The sequence below is a fragment of the Lissotriton helveticus genome, chromosome 6 (genome assembly GCF_964261635.1).
Source record: "Lissotriton helveticus chromosome 6, aLisHel1.1, whole genome shotgun sequence".
Classification (NCBI taxonomy): domain Eukaryota; kingdom Metazoa; phylum Chordata; class Amphibia; order Caudata; family Salamandridae; genus Lissotriton; species Lissotriton helveticus.
In genome coordinates this window covers 1876860678-1876878698 of record NC_136067.1, presented here as the reverse complement: position 1 = coordinate 1876878698, position 18021 = coordinate 1876860678, and the positions used below count along the sequence as shown (strand labels likewise).

At 43.4% G+C, this 18021-nt stretch overlaps 1 protein-coding gene across 1 annotated transcript in view; it reads left to right on the top strand.

The window, feature by feature from the left end:
• RAB3GAP2 (RAB3 GTPase activating non-catalytic protein subunit 2) overlaps window positions 1-18021 on the top strand; it is a 586520-nt gene that overhangs the window by 131703 nt on the left and 436796 nt on the right. Inside the window, exon 2 of the mRNA XM_078649806.1 lies at window positions 81-145. Coding sequence (XP_078505932.1) covers window positions 81-145 — 65 coding nt within the window. The remainder of the gene's footprint in view (window positions 1-80; window positions 146-18021) is intronic.

The following is an 18021-nucleotide window of genomic DNA, read 5'->3' as shown; positions in this document are numbered from 1 at the left end:
TTATGTGCTATATAAATGAACTCAACATCTTTCTTGGGAACAATAGAAAAAGTAAATAACTCCCCACTTTGTTACAACAGGTAAACTTGCTGACTGGGAAGAAGCAGATTGGGGATCTTGGGAGGAAACAGAAGCCAAAGAACCTGTAAGTTGAATGTACCTCTCTGAATAGATGATCAGTCACCTGTAGAGTAGGTTTTGTAACCTTCGGCTTGTCAACTGCTCAGATTGTTATATTGTTTATCTCGTTATTCATATATCAATTTACCACAGATCATGAGCTCAGGTTTTATCAATTACATTGGGTGATTTCCTTTTTACATTTTTAAGGTGCATGCAAATGATTTAGTGTTGTGTGGTATAATCCACCATGAATGTTTTGGACTGATGGGAAGATCCAGGAAATGGCTGCATGCCCAGTAAAAATGTGAAACTTTGGGGTAATGTTTTTTAATTTTTTAATAGGACTGTATTGAAGGACAATTTGCTAGATTCTTATTTGACACCATCTGTCATTGCTATGCAGTTTGTTGAATTTGAGTCATAACTCCAAACATCATATTTCAATATGATTTTATGACACATTTTTAGGCAATAAAGGCCTTTAAGGTGGAGAATTTGGAGCTTAGTAGTTTTATCGTTCTAATTTCATTTAAATGCAGGGTGAACTAGATTTATACAAGCTGTCCTGACACATTGTTAATTAAAGTGGTTTTTCCTGCTAATGCTGTTTTGTGTCTCGTGCTTGTTTCGACAAACCGGTTAGAGATTACCGTAAACCTCCAGCAAAAGTTAAATTGCTTGATGAATGAAAATTAGTATACACCTATATAACGGAGCTCTTTTGCTGTATTTGGGGTTCACTTAAATTCTCAGTTTATCCTACCATATGATCTGAATGTATAAGATTACGTTTTAATTTTAAAGATTATTTTATGGAGCTAGCTGTTGCCTCCGCTCACTATTCTTTTTACTTGTAGGAATCCAACTATTACATTTTAGTTACCTTTAGGCTCTGATTGTGTAATTGGAGATTTTGGTGAGATGATGCGGTAAAACCTTCATTCAGAGTCAACAGCCGTAAACGATTTGTCACTTTTATTATAGCACACATAATAGAAATATCTACAAAATAGACTTTTGTAAACATTCTGGCACCACATAATATTATGACACATGCCATTCTAGTTCACAAAACATTGGCTATCAAACAAGCCCTTCATTTTATTGACTATAAGAAAGCGTTCAATTGCATCGATAGGGCCAAGTTATGGCAGAAATTGACCAACTGGGTTTTTCCTCCAAAAATATTAAACCTGATTGTCGCCGTGTACTCTAACAAATGGATCCAAGTTAAACTTAGTAGGGACGGCACCTTATCTAAAAGAGTCCCCATAAATAAAGGACTGAAGCAAGGCTGCGTGCTCGCCCCGTTCTTTTCAATAGATTTACTGCTGACATCATAACCTCCCTAAAAAAAAAAAACCTGCTCTCTGAAAGTCAATTGCCAACCATTGCACATTTTGCAATACTCAGATGACATACAGCCTGATTCATCAAGCTTAATTGCGCTCGCAAAGGGCCAGATTCTGAGAATCTGGCCCTTTGCGAGTGCAATTTTTGCATTTGGGATTCATCATCCCAAATGCAAAATTCGCTATTAAAGAATTCGCATATTTGCGAGGAATTGCATTTAAGGAATCTCTATTTGAGATTCCCTAAATGCAATTCATGAACCATTTAAAAATTCCGAAATCGCAATTTTGGGGCGCTATTTACTGCGAGGTCAAACCTCGTGGTAAATAGCGAAAACTTAGAAAAATGCATTTAAATGCATTTTTCTAAGTTGCATGTTACACACACACATGTCCTTTGGACATGTGTGTGCGCAACACCAATGTAGATTACATTTCAGGGGTGCTACAGGGTGTCCTTTGGACACCCCTGGCACCCTTGAAATCGCTATCTTATTTGCGATTAGCAAATTGCTAATCGCAAATAAGGAATAACTCCCCATTCATTCCTATGAGCCTTTAGGCCCATAGGAATGAATGGGGAGTTATTCCTTATTTGCGATTAGCAATTTGCTAATCGCAAATAAGGAATGTGTAGGAATCGCATTTCTTTATGCAATTTCTACATGCATCCCGTTTTGCAAGTCCTTAATAGCGATTCCTTAATAATCGCTATTAAGGACTCTCAAAACGGAACAATGATGAATCAGGCTGATAGTATAGCTGAGTTTCTCACCGATTGGGCTCCAAAACTTTTTTATCAATCGGTGTTCTTACTGTAAGTTAAATGGATTAGAAATCAATCCAGGAAAAATTTAAATTGTCACATTCACTAGGATCCTCAAGCAGCTTCCTTGGTCCTGGAAACTACGGGAGCGTACGATTGACAAGGCTAATTCATGCAAGTATTTAGACATTGAGCTTCAGGCCTCCAGGACATCAGCAGCTCATCTGGAAGCCTTGCAAAAAACAGGCCACAGGAATCACAGCTGACCTCTGTAAAATCACAAATCATATTGCAGGTCCCTCTTTATTACCACTATTACAAGTCATAGAAGCCAGATGCTTGCCTATATTAATGTACATGCTTGAAATATTCCTGGATACATTTGGGTGATGCTTGAATAAGCAGCAATCCAGACTCTTTCGCAAATATTTAGTCTCCCAAACTGCACCAGACAATCCCAGGTAAGGCTTAAATTTGGGCTTATAGATCAAGTCCGGCACAGAGGCCGCTGTGTTGAAGTTTTGGTTTAAACCAAAGACAGTAGAAAAGAGGAGCCTTGGCCATAATCTGTGTAAAGATATGTTCAATTCACTGTTGTCGCCTTGGCAGGTCACCCATAGGATGTGAACATATCATATGGAGTCTTCAAATTTTGGGAAAGGCAGTAAAAACATTATCGGTAAAGGAAGAGCTCCGGGCTTTACAATTAAAAGCCCACAACCGTTATGCAATAATAACCTACACCGAGATGAGGCCTCAACCTTATTTGTCTGTACATCTGAGAAGAAAATGTAAGCTTAAGTTTTTAAGATCATGGATGGGCCTCTGATATTGGTGAGGTGTTTCAAAAATGGAAGCATGTATGCAAAGAGAACTCCTGTAGTTTTTACTCCTTGTGAAATAATTGGCCCACGTACTCTGAAACTGCCCTTCTTTTGAATTGGAAAGAGATTTTTTTGGCTAAAGCCACTATTTAGAGAACTGCAACTGCGTAGCTATCAAGAGGTGGCAGCAAGCTCGACTACAGCAACGCACTCAATGTCGGCATGACCAAAAAACTCAAAGAAATTGTAGCTCATCCATAACTCCTCTGCCTGTCTTATCCTGGACACCCCCTGACGAAACCACATCTCCGGTCACCTGAGGGATCTCCACTGGCTCCATAATCAACAAAAGAACAAGCTTGTCAGCAACAAAGCCCTGCACAACACCGGACCCTAATACCTCAACCACCGTCCCTACTTCTACACAGTGACCAGACACTTCCGCTCCGCCCACATGGCCCTGGCCCCTATCCTACAGATCCGCAAGACATTGGCTAGAGGGAGATCCTTCTCCTACCTTGCTGAAAAGTCTTGGAACTCCCTACCTCTGTACCTCAGGCTGTCACCATCACTGCTGCAATTTAGGAAGGACCTCAAAACCTGGCTCTTTGACTTTACTGCTGGACCCCCCCAACTCCCCCTCAGCACGTTGTGACCCTTACGAGTAAGCACTCTATATATAAGTACCTGATTGATTAGTTAACTAATGCTTCCAGAACATTTCTACTTGTCCATGGGGCAGGTTGCTTCATAAATCTACTTGTCCTGTAACAAAATCCACTAGTCCCTTTTGTGCCATGTAATGTGGCGACAAATTACGGCAGCAATCTCATTATGTAAGAGTTCTGATCAAGCCTCTCTAATTATGCCAGGGCTTGTACCATAGTAGGGTTTGAATACTAGGAATTCCCTTATGTTGCTACGTTTCTGCAGGTCTACATACTGGGGCTGAAGGTAGTGGTAAGCAATAGTTCAAGGGTTGGAATGCCCTTTTGAGTCTGTGCAAACCTACTAACTTTCATGTTTTAAGGGTTTTCACCATTTACTCCTGACAGTGGCAACTTCTTCCGGGGTTGGGAGAAAAATGTTTGGAGGAAAAGTGAACTCGAAACATTCAAATTTTCACGTGAGCAAATCTACACATGCACATTTGCTCATGCTAAAATGCAGTTCAAAAATATTTTCTAGCAGTTCTATTTCTTGGCCTACTTCTGTAAATTCTTGTGAATTCACAGAAAATTAATATATGTACTTAATGCAAGGCTATATACCATGGATGCATTTTTGAGAGTTTCTTTAATAATTGGGCCTCTAACTAGGCCGGTTGTTAACAATGACCTTTTGTGTTTAATAAAATTATGTCTCTCTCTCTCTCTCTCTCTCTCTCTCTCTCCCCTTCTATCAGCTGGCTTCACTGTGAGTGACAGTATTCTGCTCTTTTACAAGGAGCATATTGGCACACAAAGTGGTTTTGTTCAGTGCCTGAAACTGCTGCGGCAGTGTGTTCTTTTTGAGACCGAAATTTCTTTTGCTTTTGCCAATGCTTGTTTGAATGGTGAGGGCCTTGCAGCTCCCATACCGATAAGGTTTTACAAAAAACATGCCTAAACAAGTCAAACATTGACAAAACCAAAAGACTGACCACCAATTTCAGACCTACTGGCTTTACCAATGCTTGTTTTGTTTCCCACAATTGTATTTTTACTGGTTACACTGATTTTCCATTATGAATATTATTGGGAAATGCAAGCATACATTAACATGTTACTAAATGATGCTGCAGAGATGTGGTACCTACTATCTTCCAGTAGTTTACCACAATGTTTTTTCCTATTTGCTTTTTTCTGTGAACATTTTATTTTGAAAGCAAAGAATCATCACTGTTGCTTTCAAGAATCTGTAGATATTTGCATATAATCAAAGAGCATTCTGGGAGCACTATACATAGCCTTATACATAGTTGGGGCAAGCAGAGGCAGTACACGTGTATACTGGAACCACCGTCAGTAGTGCAGGCCGAGCTTACAACATTTACTTTCAGTGCTCACCCTAATAATAGAGGCTTTGCATTAATGAACCATAAATACAAGTCTGAACAGCATTAACACATAGACACAGTTATTACCTTAACTGTAGACAATGTCCTTCCTTGATGCATAATGTGGTACTGTAAACTGGCAGCCAAAGGGTTTGTGCTGTAGGGGTTTGGGCCTACTTGTCCCAAGGACAAAATAGACATGAAAACTTCTTGCCCTTGACCCCAAACAATATGTCCTGGGCGTCGGGCTATAGGAATTCCACATCCCTGAGAACATGTCTGGTAAGCTTAATGCCCTCTTCGTCAAATGTATGGACCAGGTGGAAGTGAGACTGTTCCATCTAAAATCTATGGAAGAATTGAATTGTATTCCATAATTTTATAATCTGTACTGGTCACAAGAGCTGCATTGTACAAAGAATGGTGACCTCAGGTATTGGCAAGCATATGGCGGATATCTTGCCAATGGTCCCGGATGTCATCTGTCAAATGTTATAAAAGCTGATCTTGGATGGGTAGAATGTGGCGAAATATTCCGACTTTGGATAGAGCACCCTGCATCAGCGTGATGCTTGGATGCCATGCCTGGAATCCCTCAACAGGTTTTTTTGGCAGATGTCCAACAGTCTTTTATGAACATGCCCTTTTGTGGTTCTAGGCTGTTCGAAGCGAAGGTGGACTATGTCTTTGAGAGTTTTAAAGAGAGTAAGGCCACTGCCCGCTCTCTGGATTTGCTCCGCTTGCTTGGCAATTCCCCCAACATCAGTACCCCATTCGAGGCTTCGGTAGAGGCTACCTGCAGCGGCAGAGACGATACATGCCTGAGCAACAACAGGTTGAGACTGTGGCTCTGGCCAGCAGTGTCCAAGTTCCCAGGGGCAATGAGCTACCCAAAGCTTCCACTACTTGCCGCCTGCACCACATATCTCATAGAGGACCACTTGTCCATAATCCATGGAGAAGTTCAAGCTCTATTGACCAAGGGAGCATTTGGGTGCAGCCATTAGAGATCAGAACTGGTTGCTACTCCCATTACTTTCTGGTGTTGAGGAAGGATGGAGGGCTCTGTGCCATTCTAGATTGTCACCCTTTGGACTTCTTCCTTTGGAAGGACCGAATCAAAATGCTTATGCCGGCCCACGTTCTCTCTGCCCTGTATCCAGGAGACTGGATGGTAACGCTGGACTTGCAGAACTCATGTTTCAAGTAGGTCATGAGCACTTTACATTTACCATGCTCCGCTTTGGCTTTACCTGCGAACATTGGGTGTTCACAAAAGTGATAGTGGTGGTTAAAGCCCATCTGCTGATGTTGGGAATACCAATCTTCCCATACCTCGACGACTGGATGCTGAAGGCAGACTCGCCTATTACAGCCGCAAGCCATCTCCAGACGATGGCCAACCTGTTGACATTGCTGTGTTTTTTAGGTCGAAGCACGACCTGCTTCAATGCGTAAGCATTGATTGCAGTCGGCTTCGACAACTATTGCTACCCGTTTTTAGGAATGTGGACAGGAGAGGGTGCACGAGCGCAGATCTGCTGAGTTTTGACCTCGTGAGCGCGCACGGCGCCGTGCCCCTCTCCTGCCTCATTCCCTTGCGCAAACACTCTACACTCACGCATGCGCACATACACAGCCATACACAGGCACACACACACTGCATACACACACTGCATACACACACTGCATACACACACGCAAACCCACGCGCACACGCACACGCACAGACACATTCGAACAGACACACGCGCGTCCACCACCCCCCCCACCACTTACCGGGCTCTTTCGGCGTGTTCAGTGTCTCATCTACGGCAACGCTGGTACCAGGGGGCAGGACTTCACTTCCGGGGCTCCCTCCAGCACCTGGGAGCCCCGTGATGCGGAGAGGCCATCAGTTGGCCGGCTCCACTTCTTCCTCGGCGGCGGGCGGGACTTCCTGCCGGATTGCAGGCCCCGCCCCCGTCTCAGGCAAAAGTGCCTGACTTCCGTTTTTTTTTATTGGCTATGAGGCCATCGAGAGGCTTCGTTGATGTCAGTAGCCGGAAGATCCTGGTGCCCCATGTGAAGTGGATAGCTGCTGGCGGGTAGATTTCCCTAAGGCGGGCTCACTTAAATTCGAACAGGTGTGTATCATTTTTACTTCCGTAACAACATGTGTGCTTCCCCCACATCGGCCCTTGACGTTTATGCATTCATCTCTTCCTCGCTGGGTTGGTCTGAAAAGCCGCTTGTCTGCCATGCTGCCTGCCGTAGTAGCGGAAAGTCCAATGTTTTCGACTCTCGCCTTCAAGAAAAGACAACCAACACTATATTTGGACTGCTGGCCTGCTTGCCCCGCACTGTCTAGATTTTTCTTGATACATAATATTTGTGTTTGCAGTGTTCCTGTGTGAAGCTTGTTTGAATTCCCACTGTTAGTCACTCATTTGGACTTCGTTTTATAACTGAATGTGTTAATTCCAGCTTGTTGGACATCTCCTGGCATGCGTGAGGCAGAAATTCCCATCAATCTTGTGAAAGTGTGTTTGCAACTACTGACGCGTGTCGGCGTTGTCACTTAAGGAGTTCGGACAGTGTAGCGTAGACACTTACGTCAGCCTTAAGATGCTTTGTGCCAGTTCATGCAGCATGCTCTACCACAACAGTTTCCTTTTCAAATGAGGTCTGTAAAGAAGCTTTTTTGTGCAGCAGTTGCTACTGTTTAGTAATGATGGAATATACGGAAACACAATTGAAATATCAAAAGGAGTAGTTACGCAGCTGGTTAAAGCACCACAGACAAGTGAGTGTACGAGAAAACGCCTACAGCTGTACAGAATCACTCTACTGGAGTAAGTCATCATCATTCAATGAAGCCGGCTCTGAATGTGCTCCATTAGTTACCGGTGAAGTCAAGCATCAATAGCAAAGATTTTTTTTAAAACTTTATTTTCATTTTCACAATGTATAAACAAAAATTGATCAAACATACATTTCAGCCAGTAGTGCAGAGTACATTCCACAAGGTTGAGATCATATAAGCAATGAGTGGTACGGTTATGATTCAATAAGAGCATGTCAGTAACCCAGTGATTCAATGTAGCAATAAGATCCTACCCAATGCGTCACACAGGATCATAGTCGTGAAAGAATGTCACATTTCTAAAGCAACTAGGAAATACGCATAACCCTGCACTAATATGTTGCTCAACCCACACCTGTACGGTCTAACTCATCCTGAGAATCATCAGTATCATTAACACCCAACAAATACTGGCGGTACGGACCCCATATATCTTTGGGTGCCATCGCACTGGCATCAAAGCATTATAATTTTTAGATTGGGTGGAGCAGTATGCCAATTCTTTCTTCCACCCCTCAACAGTAGGCAAGGGGCCTCTCAACCACCGCATGGCCACCCTCCACTTGGCCAGAAGTAGTCCTAGTGCTGCCAACTTGCAAACTCCCTTTGGAATCTGTTTGTCATACCCCGGTAGAGCCACTAATGGAGTCTCCGTCAACTCAGAATCTAGCATTTTGGAAAGGACCTATAATCCTTTGCTCCAAAAACTACGTATGCCTGGACATTCCCAAGCTAAATGCGTAAAGTGGGCATTGGTCGCAGAACATCTCTGACATTTATCATCCTCCCTCTATCCATATCTATGTAGACGTGCTGGTGTGTAATATGTTCTATGAATATACTTAAAATGTAACAGACGATGCCTGCCATTCAAGGAAATTGACTTAATGGTAGTAAAACACCAAGACCATTGTGCCTCTGAGATAACCATACCAAGCTCCTCCTCCCAGTCTAGTTGAAATTATTGTTTGTTCTGCTCACAGGGAACTTTAAATGAAGAGTAAAGCATGGTTACACAACGTTGTGGAGACTGTGCCTGGAGAAGGTACGTCAGTGACGACATCTCTATCGGTTCACCCATATCGGAACACAACAGTACACTCAGGGCACTACGAAATCTATGATACTGAAATGTATCCAGTGCTGTAACCCCATATGTATGCAGTGATGCCTGTTTCCATGTTTTAACAGTCCCATCATGGAATAAATCACCCATTTGGTTAATACGCAGCTTAGCTAGTGTGTTCATTGTAGCTCTATCCTCCCTATGCGGAAGCCATTCACACCATTGTATCGGCAATTTAAGAGAATATATTAATTTTAACTGGTTTGTTGGCAATTTTAGAAAGGTGGTGTCCAGTCATCCGTCACTTGTCCGTCAGTTTATTTCGATTTTTGGAATTGGTTTGCAATCCCCCGGGTTGCAGTCGCAATGTAGGCTAGATGCACGGCTGCTATTAGTTGTGGATACTACAGAAAAACCCTACAATTGTTTCATGTCTGGGACGTGTGTGCACTGTGGGCAGCTGTGTATATACTCGTGTTGGGTTGTGCGTGAGTTTGTGTCTGCGTGTGGGATGTGTAAGCCTGTGTGGGAGAACAGTGGATCGGGTGGTTTCCCTCGTGGCATGCAACTTTCAGGCACCAAACATACTCTTTATATGGCAGCGTATTTATCAACATTGTCCACGGGACCTGGCCCATCCGGGGCTTAAGGAAAACAAGGTCCTTGTGGGCCCCCAAATCGGTACAGCCACACGGTACAAACACGACAGCCATAAAAGAGGAATGCAAAACATTCTCGACTGACATCAGGGCATCATTCCTCCTCCTCCCAGCGCTCTGAAGAGTCTAGAAACTTCAGGCGCTTCCATTCCAGGCAGATAAGGGAAGTAACATGCCCAAGCAGCGGAGCCAGGATTCCCTACATAAACATGGCTATAAATAATACTTAGAAGCACTCACAGCGCTTTGAAACTGCACAACTAGTAGAAAGCACGTTTTTACAACAGTAAGTAGGATATGAATTTGGTGGTTCAAGCTTTATTACCAATGTCACAAAAAGATATTATTATTTCACTTCTGTTCTTGGATTTTCGTCATAATAAAATACAATGAACATAATATTCACAAAAGTTATTTACAAAAGTTTAAGCTATTGCCATTATAATAAATTACAGTAACTTTTTTTAAGTAGTAATTATTAAAAAAATTACAAGCCATTTTTATTTGTAATATCAATAAATCTAAGTCATGTAAATACAACACATATTGCGTTACAAATGCTATAGGTGTCACATTTGCGAAAGTTAAAACTATTGGCATTGTAAATGACAAAGCTATTAATTTTTCTATTTTCAAAACCAGCACATGAATAAAAAAATTGTCATTTACAATACCAATAGCTCAAACTTTCCTAATGCGAGACCTATTGCATTGCAAATGCTTGTTCTTTAATGTGCCGAAGTTGAACCTGACTCCTTCACAATGGCTTTCCTTTATCGGAGCCATCTTGGACACAGTGGTTTTCTGAGCCGTTCTGCCTTAACATGTCCAGGACTTTCGGGCTATTATCCCAGAATTTCAACCCTTGACCTGGGTCTTTGTGAGAGCAGCTCTGAGGCTTCTGGGCACCCTGGCTTTCTATATCCTGTTTGTGGACCACACCAGATAGCATGCAGGCTCTTCAATGGGATCTGAAGTCTCAGTGGGCTCAGCATCAAGTGGGCCTGTCAGTGTCTATCCAAGTGTCAAAGGAGACATTGGCAGATCTGTAGTGGTGGCTGCTTGACTGCAAGTGGACCAGTGGCAGTCCTCTCCTCTACCCCACCCAGAGATAATTGTTTTGTCAGATGCATTGTTGAGATATCTGGTCTTCATTGAGGCTTGGCACTAAGAGTTCATTCAGACCATCACGCAGGTGTGGTTGCTCGACTGCCATGTGGGATTTCAGCAAATAGTGCGAAGTAGGGTCATGGGTCGTGTGCACCTCTGGAAGTGGCTGTTCTCTCAGGCCATCTCCTTGATTGCCCCGCACCCGGCAGGATCTTTTAACACCAGGTCGAAAGAACTCAACTGTCTGTGTTGAACAGATCGCAATGGCAGTTACATTCAGTGGTGGGACAGGGTATCTTCCAGCAATGGGGAAAACCTTGACTCGAACTAGCAGCCACAGGAGAGAACGTGCAGCATTCAAAGTTTTGTTATGTTATGTTAAGACTATATTTCTTGAGCGCACGGCTACCCGGAGCGGGTGTCCCGGCACTTTGACAGAGAGTCCTGAACATAACCAAGAAAACCCAGAGGCAGAAACACTATAGACACACTGGTTAGGCAGAAAAGAGGACCGTCTTGAGCTCTTTTCTAAAAGCCAGAAGATTATTAGCCTTGCGGAGCGACAAAGGGAGCTCATTCCACAAACTGGCCGCCATGAACTGGAAAGACCGGCCTCCCATCCGCACACGTTTGATCACTGGTACCTCCACTTTAGCCAGGTCAGCAGATCTCAAACTCCTCCGGGGAACGTAAAAAGCAATACGCTTCCTGAGGTAAGCCGGGCCCGTGAAGTGGAGGGCTTTAAACGCCAAATTAATTGCATTAATGTACTCAAGTCATTCTTCTCTCGGAGATGCCTTCCACCTGAATTGGGGTTCGGGACTTCTGTACGCCTTTCCTCCTATCCCTCTTCTGCTCAGAGTTCTAAAAAAGATCAGGACAGACCCGGTCCCGAGTGAGGAAAGTGTGGTATCCAGAACTTCCAACTCTGAGCACATATCCTCCAATTTGGCTGCTTCTTTGGGAGGATCTCCTTTTGCAGCAACATGGCTGAGTTATACACCCGAGCCTGCACGACCTACACCTCAATGCATGGAGATTGAGCAGCAACAGTTAACATTTTTCAACCTTCCTCCTGAAGTGATTGGTGTCATCCTGGCAGCCAGTTGTCAATCTACAAAATCATTTTACTAAGGACGCTGGGAGAAATTTGTTGTCTAGTTCTCCTCCCGACATATCCAACCTCTGAATGCAGTTAGCAAATATTCTCTTTTTTGTCTGCCTTTAACCCAGCAAGACATTACTGTTGTAACAAGTATATGTTACCTTTTTATCTCTTTTGGCCTTCCTGCATTTACCAGATCAGCCATCTCTCTGCAAGTCTCTGGTTGCGCTACTTTTTCTGAAGGGGCTAATCCACATGATCACACCAAAACCCTTGGTGATGCAGCCGTGGGACCTTAATTTAGTTATCACTAATCTAATGTGCACTCTGTTCGAACCTATGCATTGTTACTTGTTACAGCTTTTGCCCATCAAGGCAGTGTTCCTTGTCACAATAACCTCCGCAAGGCAAGTAAATTAACTGGAGGCTTTATATGTCCTACAACCATACACTTAATTTTTCTTAGACAAGATAACAAAATCGGCATTCCTGCTGAAGTTAGTCACAGCCTTCCATATATGGCAATCCATCACCTTGCCCGTATTTATACTCCAAATCACCCATCAAACGAGAACAGCTTCACCGATGTGACCTCAAGAGATCCATTAGCTTTTATATCGATCAGACCAGAGATCTCCGACCGGATGACCAGCTTTTATTTGGTTTCACTGGAGCAAAAAAGGGCAAAGCAGAGCCATAGAGAACCATCTCTGGTGGATTTTATTATGCTTCAGTATCTGAGATAGATAGACTAGCTAATACCCAGTCGCCAGATGACTTGAGTGCACATTCTGCCAGAGCGAAGGCTGCTACCACTGTGCTGTGGTGCGGCACAACAGTCTTGGAAATTTGCCAGGCTGCTACGTGGGCGTCCCTCCACATGTTCACCAACCTTTATTGCGTTGACAGCCAGATGCAGTGGGATAGGCACTTTGCCTGGTCTGTCTTGCTATATATAGAGGTTTGAGCCATTCCATAGATCCACCACTGAGGAGTTGCTGCTTTGGTATCTATTCTCAAGGTGAGGAATCTGCAGTTAGAAGTCTGTATCAGAAAAACAAGTCACTTACTTTTGATAATGCTTTTTCTGGTAGAGACTCTGTCTAAGTGAAGGTTCTTCACTGACACACCCTCTTCCCCGTTGTTTGGAATGTACTCAGATACTCCATTAATAAGGTTCCAATCTATAACGGCGGCACACTGCCATATTGTGTTTCCCATGGCTCTGCGTCCATTTGCACGGACTGAGATCAGAAAGAAATGGACGTCAGCATGACGGTGGCTCATACCTATAAGGGCCCCGGTGCCCCTGCAGCGCAACCTGGGGCTCTGCGTCCATTGGCGCAGATTGAGATCAGATGAGTGCAGAGGTGACCATAAATATAGGAGGCCCTATTTCACATGTGGGACGCCTCTAATGTGGAGCCACATGATGCCACCTGCTGAATGCAAGGGAATTGCTGCGAACATTTCTGGATCCAGTCTGATGCTTGGAGAAATTCAAAAGGTTAGGAATCTTCAGTTAGATAGTCACTACCAGAAAATGCGATTCCGAAGGTATGAAATGAGATATTCACAAAAATCAAACCTTTTGGTTCAATTCATTCCGAGCACTTGACTAGTGAGTTTCTTATGTTTAAAGATAGTGCTTGCTTTGAATCTTTCTTGGATGAAGTAAACCCACTGTTGGCAAAAACATTATACTTGAAGTACAGATATGGTGTACTGAAGTTAAAATCAAGTACAACAAGGTGGGCAAATTGTAGTAACAACACATGCATGTTGTGCTCCGGAAAAGTTAAGGAAGATATTACACATGTTCTATTTTTTTTGTTCGGCCTATTCGATCCCAAGAAAGAGATGGATTAAACCTCTTTGTATAAATATGGGTGTGAGATTGTATAGAGAAGCTGAAAGGGTTTTAAAAACTTGACACTTGCCAGGTTATTGTTTTTGGTATTAGCCGGTTTCTGCTGGCCGTAAGCTTCCTCAGGGTAAAGGCTGGCGAGAAGCTTTAGGAATGCTTAGGGAATCGCCAATGTAATGTATAATGCATTTGGGAGCTAACACAACAATCTGAAACTGTAAAGGATAAATATATGCATATCAAATGATACATGCGCTGTGGAATAAGTTGTATATTAGCTCACCGGAAATGCAATTGTAAATAGAATGAATTTATTTTATAAATGCCTTTTTAAATTATTTAAATGGTTTTTAGCATAATGATTGACGCCCCCAATCCATTTCCATTAATTGTTGATTTATATCTATCTATGGTGGTTGTAATATTGTATGTGTGTAAAATTTTAATGCATCTTTTATGATACTGCTGTATCGAAATAAAGATTATGAAAAGTGAACCTACCTATGCTTCTTTTTTTCAAGGACCAGTTGCCATTTTTGCAAACTGGAGAATAAAAACAACTACAAGATAGGCTGAATCCTTTAAAGCTCCTCCCCCAAACACCAGTGGGCCTCTTACCCTGCTTAGAAGAATGAATTATCTATTATCAGTCAGTCTTCATAGAGATATTAGGTCTATGAAGTTGTAATGGCTGGTTAGTATTAGGTAATGATTCTGCTGAATTTAATCACCTTAACTTTTGTTTACATTGGGCCTTACTGAGATAATGGATGCATTCACCCATAGTGCGGGGCCATACACTGGACCTTGTTTTTAATTCTTCCAGTAGGATTTCTTTCCTTTCTTAAAAGGTTTGGTCAGATCATTGTTTTATAAAATTCAACCAGAATTCAACTACTTTATGTCCTCAGAAAGTTACTTAATTGAAACTTGACAGGAGAAAGTAATACTGCAGGCTTTCCTCAAACTCTTGCTGCTAATAACATGTCTGAACCCATGAAGAACGCCAATGTAAATACCATGCTCTACAATTCTACCAACACTCTTGCTAAAACCTTGGGTACAATTGCACTGATTGAAATAAAAATCATAAAAGCTAAATGTTTAATCTATGTCTTGGCTTAGAGATCAACTAAAAAAACTGTTCTTAAAAAGACTGTCACAAAATGTATGATTCTCAGGTCAATATGATCATCCTCTAACGGATGCGCCTCTATAACCACCTTGTTAGGAAAGCAAAAAAGTATTTTAATTCCAATAAAATGCTCTCTGCTAGAACCAGCTCTGTTAAAAATCCAACACTCCCTCTTTAATCCCTTATAAAGTAGCTCTCCTCCTATTCCCTTGCAAAATTTAGAGACAAATGTAGTTACTTATCTCCTTCCGACATTTGCCCAGCCTCGCAACTTAAAAATCATGGTACTCTGTTTCTCTCTGATTCACAAAATCAGGAATGCTTCCCTGTTGGAAGCAATGTCCCTGATACTACACAAATGGCTATAGTGATAACAATTCTAAACAAGCATTTGCAATGCAATAGGTCTCGCATTAGGAAAGTGTGAGCTATTGGTATTGTAAATGACACATTTTTAGGGCTCGCCTGGCGTTGGAGCGCGAAGCGCTCCCGCCAGCGAGTTCTATAGTCACCTTCCTCCCTGTCAAGGGAGTAGCAGCTGTGAACGAGCCCGACACAGAGCTGGGAACGAGCCGACTCAGGTCCGTGAACGCGCGGGAACGTCAACGTGCACGTTCACGCGCGTCACGCTCCTGTCCTCCCGCTTCTCTGCCGAGGCGCGCTCCAGGCCGACTTGCGGTTGCGGTGTGCGTCACAGCGTGTTCCAGCGGCCGGAGGTAGGTAAGTGAGGGACGGGGGGCGGCGGGATTTGTTTGCTTTGTTGCTAGCTTGTTTATTCTGTAGTATCCCGTTCTCCTGTGTCTCCTCCCTCCGTATTGCAGGCTTCCGAAGCCGCATCCCCTACTGATCTCACTTTCATTTCTCTGCAAACATCTTCCGCAGTGTGGCTGCCTCTGCCAGCCTCGGCCTGCACAGCTAGTGCTGCTGCTCATCCCCTCCCTCCTGCCCTCGACTCCCTCGGTGGTCCTGTGTCCTGCTCGCTCTCCTTCCCCTCCTCTTGCAGGCTTCCCTGGTACTGCCACTCGCTCCCTGTCCTTAGGCTACGAAAGCCTTCTCCTCCCCTGCTTGTCGGGCTCTTCCCTCCCCAGCAGCCCATGCAGCACTGCTGCTTCCCTCTCCGGTGTGGGTCGGTGTTCCCGTTTTCTCTCTCCGCAGCTTGGGCTGTCCTGCCTCACAAGGCTTGGTATGCTCCCTGTGTCCGCACCCTCTTGCCCAAGCTGTTTTCCAGCATAGGATAGCGGTATGGCACAGCAGGTGCCTCCCACAGTCTGGTCATGGGGACCATAGAAAGGTGCAAGGACCCGCAGAGTATGACATCCCTTTACTGACCACCTGCCTCCGCCCCCCACCCCAATGTCCTCACTTTGATGTGTGTGCTTTATACGAACAGGAACCCCCCACTGCTCTCTTACCATGGTGTGTGTTTGTGATTTCAGAGTTGTAATATCATAGTTTTATATTCACTTGTGCAGCTCTAGTGTCTGGGGTGCACCTTAGCTCAGAGAATCCGTTTTTGGAACCAGGATAGAGGGGTAGTGCATTAGCATTTGGGCATCATTGCTCCTCGTGAAGCCTTTTATAAAGTATATTTAACCCATGTCTACCCCCCCTCCGAAAGGGCACTGACCCTCCCAAAGGAGTGAAGGAGCACGAGCGGAGGGGCTGCACCTTCTGACTTGCATGAAATGACACAAAGAATCTGTTTCATAGCTGCCTATTGGTATAATTCAAACCAGTGTCTCTGCCCATCTATGCCTATGGAGACCTGGTGAAAGAGGGTCAAAGTGTGTATACGTGAGAAGCAGGGAAACACGCGTGTGTGCAAGGATGGCGCAGGGCTCATGCAGCAGGGGGGACTGTGGATGCTTACAGCCTCAGAAGTGCAGTTTCAGTGCATTGTTTCTCGTTAGAACCTGTCCTGTCCACACCCCTCTTACAGACCCCTTTTTCTTACAGACCTGTCCTACCCAGTGTATTTCAAAATGAAGCTGCCCCTTCTACAGACCTCCCCCTTTACAGACCAGTTATATCCTTACATTTCAAAGGGAAGCTGCTCTCCCCCGTTCCACCACCACATTACAGACCAGTCCTGCTTAGTTAGTTTCAATTGGGAGCTGCCTTTCTCCTTCTTACAGACATGTCCCTCAGACCTATTCAGCTTCATTTATTTCAATGCAGGGCTGGTACCCGTCTCTTTTACAGATCCTCTGAGCATTTAAATGGGGAATTGACACCAATTTATTAGTAAGTAGCAGTAAGCAATGAACTATACCTTATTATTAGGTCTTGGCTCTAGACAACGCATGCACTGTCTCTAAAAGACATATATAGTACCCGGATTGCACAACCTATTGGCTTTGCCAATGCTTGTTGCTCTTGTGTGATGCCACTACTGCTGGGGAAACCACTCAGAAAGACCCATCACTCCTCTGCCCCCAGTCTTTTGTAAACAGGTGTGTCTCTTGCATGACACAAATTTCCATGTTATGATCTATTCTGCAAGAGTCCAGTTGCACCTTGAAGCTTGGGCTATAGAAAATGTTATCCCAATCCTTCACACAGAATTTAAATTTTTTTAAATGTGGTTTGGAAAATGTTAGTTTTTCTTTCATAGAATGTGTTAGCATCTTACAAGTTGATCAGACGACTGGATTGAGGAAGAGTGGAATGGGTGGTTGGTGGACAGGTTGTTTCAAATGATTTACTTTTGTGTATTGAATTAGTTGAGAGTGTAGAAATCTAAAAAAGGGCTATTCAAAAAATTAAAACAAGAAAGAAAATGCTCAAGGGTGTATTGTGGTTCCCGTCTCTTGCTTCTCCGGTTTATGATGAAATGAGATAACCTCAAGAAGGGACCACTACTGGTGTACGCCTATTTAGTTCTCATGACAAATCATGGTCTGTGAAGAAGTGTAACTCAAATAAAATTCTAACTTTCAGGTTCACTGAAATCAATATTATTGTAAGCAATCGGTTGCATTTCTCCAGAGGAAGAAGTTTGTAATTGTGATTTGTACAAGCAGCCTCATATAAGAGTGCCACAATTTTTGTTTCACAGGCATTTAGTTGAACCAGAATATGAAAGGAATTCCCCATAGTATGCAGTAGAGTACTTTTGTAACAGCTGAAGG